The following is a 9,454-nucleotide window of genomic DNA, read 5'->3' as shown; positions in this document are numbered from 1 at the left end:
GCAGAATGGTGTAGCAAGGTGGAAAGGCACTTTGGAGGGGACCTGGGGAAGGGGGTGCTCCCAAGACCCATTCCCTCCAGGGCCCAGGGATTCGTCTAAGGTAGGACAGTCGGGTCCCCAAGGCCAGAGGGAGCCAGGGCACTAGAAAGGGCCTGGGAGGCAGGGAGGCCTGCTTCTCCCAGGTCGGACACGATGAAGGAGCAGGAAGAGTGTCTCAAAGCCTCCATCTCGTCTCTACTTGTTCCTCTGTGAAATGGGGTGAGGTCTTTTGAAACCACATCTCCGGGACAGGTGGTGGTGGTGGTGGGGGTGGTCTTTTGAACCAGGCAAAGACCATGGATGCAGAGACCAGCCGGGAACCATCGAGAACAGGACATCAGTGGGTGGCTGCACACCTGGGCCCACCAGGCCCACCAAGTGCCCCCTGTGAGGCTGGCACAGGACCAGGCAGTGCTTCCTCTGCGTCCACCCGAGCTGCTGAGTTCCCTGGCTCACAGGGCCTCACCACAACAATAGTGGAGGGACAGGTCGATCACCAACTCTCTCTTCTGCATCCCCTGACCACCTCAGACCCCCTGGGCTTTGGATCAGCAGTCCAGCATAAGCCTTGGCCTCACCCAAGCGGCTTCTATCTGTCACCCTTCACGCTCCTGGCAAATCAGGAGGGCAGGCTGGGCAAATGGCAGCACCTAGCCCCAGCGAGGCCCAAGGCCGTGTCCTGAAAGGCGGCGAGGATGGGATTTAAAGCCAGGACTCTCAGTGACTTCTTTCCACTGTGTCCCTGTGCCGGTGGTGGGGGGGCTGGCGCAGGTGGGGGTGGGGGTGCAGTGAGAGGACAGCCCACCTGCAGAGAGGGCAGGGCCAAGTAGGGGAGCCAGGCAGTTCTATGACTGACGACAACCCTACTGTGAGCACTGGGGGGTCTGGCATGTTGGGGGGGCTGTGTTAGTCCGGGTAGACTAGAGAAACAAATCCAGGGAGACTCATATGTGTATAAGAGTTTTATATACAAGAGTAATTGAACATTGAGAAAACATCCCAGCCCAATTCAGAGTAACTCCATAAGTCCTATATTAGCCCATATGTCTGATACCAATTTATAAAGTCCTCTTCAGACTCATGCAACACATGCAATGATGCCCAATGCAGGAAGATCACAGGCCAGGGGGTGGAAGTCTTGTGGATCCAGTGGCATTGTAAGCATCTCAGCGCTGGCAGGGGTCTCTACGTGGCTTCTCCGGCCCCCAGGACACGGGGGTCTATCAGCGTAGCGCCATGTGTCTTGTCAGTCGAGTGTTGTCATAGGGAGTGAGCAGAGAGAGAGAAGTGTCTCCCGCCTCCAAAGAGGAAATACAGGGGTTCCCAGAATTCTCAGGAGAAGGCCACGCCCACACAGAGGCCTCATAGGTTATATCTTGATGGACAGGCCAGACTCCACCCCTTCACTCATAATCCTCTCAAATTGACACCAGACTATGTAATGACCACAGGGGCCTATCTGGGAAGACACGGGCGGGAACAGACATGGCAGGCAGAGGACAGAGTCCAGGGACTGCCTGCCTTCTGGAATTGTGGGAACAGAGGAAGGGTGGTGGCGGGTGGCCAGGCTGCAGCAGTCTGCAAGGCCCTGCACCCAGAGCCTTGAGGTTGCACCCAGGGGGGTGGCTTCTGGGTCTGAGTTGTCGGGGTAGCTGCTGTGTCCACCTTCCTCCTCAAGGGCCTTCCTCTTTCCCACTGCCTGAGCCAAGACAAGTCACCGGAGCGGTTGTCTGCAGCACCTGGGTCTCGCTCCGAGTCAGAATCGACCAGACAAGAACGGGTTTTATTTCTGTTAGAGAGATAGACACGCTCCGGGACTCAATGGACGCAAAGCAGCCACAGGGAACCAGGGGTACCCTCCCCAACTCCCCCCAGCCCAGGGACATCTCCTTCCAGCCCTCTGACAAGACCCAGAGTTCGCCCTGTGCTTTCTACAGACTCTTGGCTCCCCTCCCCACCCCTCTCTGCCCCACCTGGCTCCAGGTGTCCCTATGCCCTGCTAGCTTCCGGTGAGATCCAGAGTTCATGACAACCCACTAATGAGGGCGCCGTTGCCAGCAGCTGCATACCTGCTGGGCACTGCCCACCTCGCCCTGCTCGGACGGGGCCCTCAGGGCCTCAGCTCTACTTAGACTTAGAGGGAGGCCAGGTGAGGCCAGCCCCCAGGTGGAGGTGGCCTGGGAGTCCCGAGATGCACTCCACTTCTGCTGGTCTTCCCAAAGGTCCCAGACCGAAAGCGGGGTGGGTGGGGTGGGTGAGGCAGCCACGGTAAGCAGACAGCATTTACATAGCTTTTGTTTACAAAGCCACTTTCTCAGGCCCTGGGTGGCTGGGCCAGGCCCATGTGGGAGGAAAACAAGGAGTACTGATTCAGGGAGTGCTCCCCACCCCCACCAGCTGGTCCTTCTCCTGTGCTTTCCCCTAGGGCTGTCTACCGCCCCAAAGGCAGTGGATGACAACAGGCTGGGACCCCCTGCACCGCCTTCCCCAGCCTGCCCCGCTGTGGGTACCCTGGGAGCCTCTTTGCTGGGGTGGTGGGCTGGTGGTGGTGCTTGCCTGCAGTGGTACCTGCAGGTGTGAAGTCGGAACCGAGGGTTGGTCACGTGTGCGCCTGTACGCAGGCGCGGTGTGTGCCGGATCTACTGGAGATAAGCCGGGACAGGGGGTGGGTAGCTGCATGGGGACGCAGTGTGGGGGTGAGGAGCCTGCAGTTGCATCATGGGTGGGGTGTGAGGCAGCCCGGGTCACCCTGAGACTGGCTTGCAGGCAGAGGCCCCAGGGGCAGGCTGTACCGGGCTCACAGGAGTGGCCTGAGCTGCGGGCGGAAGATGCAGGAGCTCATTGCCAGCCTAGAGGGGTTCTCCTTCGCCTTTGAAGAGGATGTGCGGGCACAGAGGGGCACCGGGCTCCTGCCCTTCCAGGGCATGGACAGTGAGTGGGCACAGGGCCCCGAGGGGTGGTCACTGCTCGGCTGCTCTGCTCACCTGGGGGTTGGGGGAGGGGGTTTGGGCCTGCTGCCTGCAAGGCCAGATTCCGGCCCTTTCTCCTTGGCTCTCGGTCCTCCCTGCTGACATCCCTCCCAGGACTCTGGGAAAATGGGCCTGCCTGGGGACACAGAGGCCCAGAGAGTGGAGGTGGGAGAGAGAGGCCAGGTGCCGTCAGACGGGCCTCTAGGCTGCCCTGGCCGAGGTCCCTCCCGTCTCTTCTGTTTGAGTGTCGGAGTCAGATGTTGAGGTTTGGGGGGTGGTGGTTGGGTTTGGGGATCCAGAGGCCTGAGCCTTGAGGACATCAGGGGGCGGCCTGCTGATAGGGACCCTTCCTTCCCCTTTCCCTCCTGGTCAGAGTCGGGGGCAGCTGTGTGTACTTTCTTCTCCCGAGGGCTCTGTGGGAAAGGTGAGTGGGGTAGGGATGACATGGTGGGCAGAGAAGGGGCGTCCCGCTCAGCTGGGGCTCTGCCTGGCCTGGTGGGGGGTGGGGTACCCAGTTGCACCCGGGACAAGGGATATCCCAGGAAGCGCCAAGGCGCGTGCGGGTGGGTTGGGGCTTGTCTCACTCAGTAGCCTGAGGCACAGCAAGCCATCAGGGGCAGCTGTTCCTCCCTCCCGTCTGTGGCTTGTCCTGTGTGTCTGCAGAGGCCAAGGAAGGGTTCTCGCCTCCCCTCCACATCCTGTTCTTTATCTCCAGGGCACCTCATCCTTTATCCAGGGGAGCTGGGGCCTTGGTCTATGGGGGACTGCTGGTCCCACTCCCACCCCCACACACTTTGGATTGAACAACAGCCTCTTCCTAAGCCCCCTCCCCGTAGGCAGCCCCTCTGGAGGGGCCTGGGGTGCAAATTGACCCGCTTCACTTGATTCATGGTAGCACACACACCATACAATTTGGGGGTCCAGTCACATCAGGAGGCGGTGTGCAGTCACCCCTGCAACCGATTGTAGTACATTTCCTTCTTCCTGTGCTCAGCGTCATTAGCTCCCCATTTCCCCCAACCTCCCCCGCCGTACCCTCAAGGGACCACTCATCCAGTGACTGCCTCTGTAGATTTACCCATCCTGAGTTTTACAGGCAGAAAGTCATACCAGACAACAACAGGGTAAAACAGAAAGGGGGCAAAAAAAAAAAAAAAAAATCGAAAAGAAAGTAGAAAATATAAAAACCTAGAACAAATTTCAAATGAGTCAAAAGGGAGATCAAATGGTAAGGTGTTGCATTTTAACCCAATAACGTCTCTAATCGCCCATTTTCCAATGCAGGGCTCATCACATCCCTGGTCTGTGGTCAGAGGGGATTCACGGGAGGCTTAATCCACTTTTTTTTTTTTTTAGCTGAAACAACTTTTAAGTGGGTCAAAAGGGAGATCAAGTGATAAGATACTGCATTTTAACCTAACCACAGCTCCCATAATTGACTTCACAGTGTTCTCTGTGTGATAGCAAGGCCATGCCCATCCCTGGTCTATGGTGGGAGGGGATTCACCAGAGGCTTCATCCACATGTGGACCCTGCAAATGGATTTAGGGCCTCCACTGTTGACCATAGCCGTCTATCAACCAGGTGTTCATAATTTAAGCACCAATACCATTCCCTCCTCCGGATGTGGACTGTATGATCCACAATCCTTGGGTCACACAGGCTGGGGGTGCCTCTTCCATGTGGACTTAGTTGATGCCTCACATGGATGGCTGATTGTTGGAAGACAAGTCTTTCGGACCCCAGACGCTGTTCTTTCTGAAAGTCGGCCCCGGGGCAAATGGGCTCTACATCCTACAAAGTAGCATGTTTTGCTTTGGGACATTGATTGTCCTCTCAAGATCGCAACTTCCCCCTGTGTTTCCCTGGCCAGCTTGATCCTGTCCCTTCCTGCCTCCTGAACTTTGTGCTTGGGCAAGTGTGGCCCTTGTGGGGCTGCTTCTAAGGAGTGGGGACCTCCCTGGTGTTTCCCCTCCCCTCACAGATGTGTCAGTTCTAGGTCTGGACGGTGACTCCGGACCAGAGACTTGGAGGGTCTGCCAGTCCCTTTTCCAAGCATGGGTGCTGGTTTTGCACTGTGAATTGAGGGGGATGGGGACTTTACATTTCAGACCATCAGGGTGGCATTCAACACTTCAAGCGCCTCATCGATATCCCCTCCGGCCTCCCCTCTCCCATGTATTCTATCCCACCCCCCACCCCCCATTCTGATTTCTCTGCTCCCTTGGTGGGTCTCCATCCTCCTTTACATCCAAGTCAGCACCAGTCAACCCTCTAGTCCCGGGGCTGGCAAACTGCGGCCTGAGAATCATGTGCGGCTCTTTGGGTATGCACACGGGGCTCTGAAAACAGAAATGAAGCCATCACAGTTCCATTGATATTCAGATAAGGGTGATGCCATTGGTTTGTGAGAGTGTACTTGTGGCTTTCGAATAATTGTGGCATTACTTCGAGGGACTGGATTGGTTCTTCCGTCTCAGAAGTTTGCTGACCCCTGCTCTAGTCCACTGCTTCATTCCTTCCCTCGCCCCTCCCCGCCTCGGTGACCCCCACGGTCAGTTCCCTTTGCCACACAAGTCTGTGCCTGGATGCTTATCCTTACAGCAGTGGTCTCAGATGACCCAGTCATGTGTCACTCCGCCCAATGCTCTCCAGCTCCGTCCCTGTAGTGAGGGGCTTCGTAGGAGCCCACCCAACAAAAACTCCTAACTCACGGCCATTGGGTCCTGCTGACCCTACCCTTACAGGGTAGACCTGCCCCTTCAAGTCTTCAAGACGGTAGCTCTTGATGGGAGTAGAGAGCCTCATCTTTCTCCCTCATGACACAATGATACAGCATAGGCGTTCTTCACAGCCCCCCCCACCAACCTGGACACACACACACACACACACACACACACACACACACACACACATACACCCCACCCCCCCTCACACCTCCCTCAGGGAAGACTTAGTTGCTCAGAGTCTTGCCTCCAAGGTGGGGGCGCCGGGGTCACCCCAAGACTTCGTTATAGATGTGGGTACAGATCCCTGTGCTAATATTCTAATGTTCAGGAGCTGGCCTGGGGGGCCATGTGCTGCCTTGTTGGGCTGGGGGGTCCTGGAGCCCTGATGGTCCATGCACAGCCTGGTGTTGTCAGTGAGAAGGGAGCTGAGTTTGCCGGACCCCCAGGCTCCCTCAGGGCTCAGCCCGGGGCCCCCTCCAGGGCCCTGGTTCACTGGGCAGCCCCCTAGCAGGGAGCCAGGGTGAGCCCCAGGCATACAACTTCTGTTGTGGAGGGTGGGGCCAGCAGAGCCAGGGCCTGGGGGAGGGGCAGGGGTCTGATCTTCCAGGACAGAGCAGAACAACTCCCAGGGCCTCGGAGCCGGTCTGCGGGGAGCATGGAGCTAGCCCTGGAGAAGGTGCCTGAGGTCGCAGTGGGAGGGTGTGGTGGGTGGGGGAGCAGCCCTGCTGAGCGTGAGGTCTGCAGGTAAGCGCTGCCCCTTCCGGCACGACATGGGGGGCCGGACGGTGGTGTGCAAACACTGGCTTCGGGGCCTGTGCAAGAAGGGCGACCAGTGCAAGTTCCTGCACCAGTACGACACCTCCAGGATGCCGGAGTGCTACTTCTACTCCAAGTTCGGTGAGCACCCCCCAGCCCAGACCCCACACAAAGCAGCCCCTGCGCGCTGTGCACCCTGCCCTCTGCTGCCCCCAAGGCTCGGACCCCCACACCCCCAAGGGAAGGGTGGAGGGAAGCTTGAATCAAAGATCGGTTCCCCCTGGGCTAATTGCACCTCAGACTGTTTAGGAACCCGCACAGTCCACTGAGATCCCCACAGATCCCCTGAGGTTCCCACAGGCCCTGTACCATTGCTGCTTCAAATGCCTTGCTGTGTTGCACTCTTATTTTAGAGGAAGGCTTAAACCTTGCTGCCCTTGTCGGAAGGGAAGGGTGACTGTAAGGGTGCACCCTAGGGTTGAGACAGAGGGGGCTTCTGGGGCTGTGCCTTCCAGGAAACAGACACGTGTCTCCCACGGAGTGGCTGGTGGGTTTGATCCCCCAACCTTGTGGTCAGCAGCCTAGCACTCGCCGGTGCCCCACCCCCGGCCTGCCTGCACTGTTGTCCGCCCTTTGGGAACCGAACTCGGTGAGCAGCCTCCTCCAGTCTCTCCTTGGTCCTTGGAGGAGCCATTTCCGGGTGCAGAGCCACAGAGCGCCCCCTGGTACTGTGGGTTAGCCCTAAGCTGCTAATCGGAAGGTTGGAAGTTCAAGTGCAGCTGGAGGTGGCCAGACAGCGTGGCAGCTGTGGGTGTGTCTGACTGCTAGGTGCTTCTTGGAGCTGGGAGGAGAGTTTAGTCCAGCATTTTTCAAACCGCAACCCCCAAGAGGGGGGGCAGGCGCACAGAGCTGGGGCCTCCCCCCACCCACAGTGATATGAGCTCAGAGGCCTCCAGTGAGTGGTTACAGGCAGGTGCTCAGGGTCCTGGGCTCGTGGGATGAGGCCAGTGAGAACCCTGTGAAGATGCATTTTCCTTGGAGGTTGGGGTCCTTGTGGTTCACAAACTGGCCCTGGGTGGGGTGTCCTTCAAAGGACAAGACCCCCCTCCGCCCTCACAAAGACTCAGCCGCTTCTTCCTCCTGTTAGGGAGCCTGGCTTGGTCTCACCTGACAACAGGTCCAAAGGACATCATTCTTGCTTTATTTTAAAAAAGGAAAGTCCTGGGTTATGGGAGTGGGCAAGGACAGCTGCCATGGAGCTCAGGAGCCCAGGGAACTGGGATCCAAATCAAAGTGACCGCCGCCGAGTTGATGGCTACATAGTGACGAGGTCCGAGACTGTAGGAAGTCTCCTCTTTCTCCCAAGGAGCGCCTGGTGGGGTCAGACTGCTGACCTTGCCGTTAGCAGCCCAACACGTAACCACTGTGCCACGAGGGCCCGTTCCTGGGGCATGTGGTCCAAAAGGGGTACCGGCACCCTAGAGGCACCGCTGGGTAAGCAGTGGACTGGTAACCACAAAATCTGGAGTTGGACAGCCCCCACCCTCACCCCCACCCATCCGCTGCACAGGAGAAAGTTCCAGCTCTCTGCTTCCGCGTAGGTTTACAGCCTTTGAAACCCAAAGTTAGGGTCTGAAAGAATCAGCTCTACCTCTGAAGGAGGGTGGTTTGGGGCTACTCTCCGCTGACTGCAAGGATTGGAAGGTGAGGAGCTGGCTCCACCTGCTGGCCTCGCTGGGAATGCCACCACGTGTAGAAGGGCAACCCCATTGCAGAGGTTCAATGTCCACCTCACTCCAGGGCCCGGTGTCCTTTGAGTTCCCGGAAGGCTCAGGCCCCGGTCAGCACTCTGCTCAGGGCCATTCTCGGGCAGTGCTGTCCCTGGGTGGGCAGTGAGCCCACCCCACCCACCGTGAGGAAGCTGCTGTTTGGGAGATGTCAGGCTGGAAAGAGAGAGTGGGGTCCTCCCCTCTAGATGGGACAGGACTGCCAGGAAGCTCAGGGCCTTGGCTGGAGGGAGACAGGAGTGCTTCAGGGAGCCCTGGGAGGGAGATGGGGAAGGCGCTGAATTATTGACGCTCTTGGAGGAGGGAGCTGGGTCGCATCCCACATCCTGTCCCTGAATGAGCTGAGCTGGCCTCCCCTAGAGCCTGGGTCCCTAACTCCAGGACACCTCTTGGGAGGCCAATGGCCACAGAAGGGTCCTTGGTGGGGAGAAGCTCCACAGGAATTGTGCCCACCCCCCTCACCCTGTTTCCCTCCCTTTCTTTGCCAACAATGAGGTAAGCACCCAGCCTACTGGGAGTTTTCACCAGAGTGGGTGGGTTCTGAGAATCGATGAGTGAGCCCTATTGATGAGCGCACGCACAGCAGCCCCCGCACTGTCAGGCCTCTCCTTGTCCTAGTAGAGGACTAGGGAAAGGCGGAGAGCCGGCTGTAGGACCCAGAAGAACCAGGCCAGCCCGTGGAGTTTGGATTCCTTGTTCTCACTGTATATTTTAACACGCACGCAATCACCAGTCTAGGTCCCAGGTGAGCCTGATGGCAGACGGGGTTAAGCTAACCGCAGGCTGGCCCTGGGAACCCACCGCGCTCCCCAGGCTGAGGCTGGGCCACCCCATACGCAGCAGCTCTCCTCTGTGCCCTGGGGTCGCCCTGAGTTAGACCAGCCTGGGGGCAGTGCACGGGCCTATGGACGTCGTTTGCAGGTGACTGTAACAACAAGGAGTGTCCCTTCCTCCACGTGAAGCCCGCTGCCCGGACCCAGGCCTGCCCCTGGTACGACCAAGGTTTCTGCAAGGATGGTGAGGATTGGGACAGCTCCTGGGGCGCTCAGGCAGGAGACTCCCGGCAGGGGAGGGCAGATTTCTTCCATTGGGACTGGAGGGTCTGCCCCCCCAGGTTGAAATCCCAACAGGCAACCTTTCTGTAGGTGACTGCTCCACCTTGACACTCCCCCGC

The 9,454-nt window shown here is 58.4% G+C and overlaps 1 protein-coding gene across 1 annotated transcript in view; it reads left to right on the top strand.

Annotated features, from left to right (window-relative positions):
* Positions 1-2,867: 2,867 nt before the first annotated feature.
* CPSF4L (cleavage and polyadenylation specific factor 4 like) overlaps positions 2,868-9,454 on the top strand; it is an 11,188-nt gene continuing 4,601 nt past the window's right edge. Inside the window, exons 1-4 of the mRNA XM_004709167.2 lie at positions 2,868-2,970; positions 3,382-3,432; positions 6,482-6,634; positions 9,202-9,297. Of these exons, the coding sequence (XP_004709224.2) occupies positions 2,868-2,970; positions 3,382-3,432; positions 6,482-6,634; positions 9,202-9,297 (403 nt within the window). The remainder of the gene's footprint in view (positions 2,971-3,381; positions 3,433-6,481; positions 6,635-9,201; positions 9,298-9,454) is intronic.

The sequence above is a fragment of the Echinops telfairi genome, unplaced genomic scaffold, assembly GCF_000313985.2.
Source record: "Echinops telfairi isolate 266 unplaced genomic scaffold, ASM31398v2 ScPeMD7_7458;HRSCAF=8496, whole genome shotgun sequence".
Taxonomy (NCBI): Eukaryota; Metazoa; Chordata; class Mammalia; order Afrosoricida; family Tenrecidae; genus Echinops; species Echinops telfairi.
Note: the sequence above shows the minus strand (reverse complement) of the source record. Positions and strands in the feature narration are given on the sequence as shown.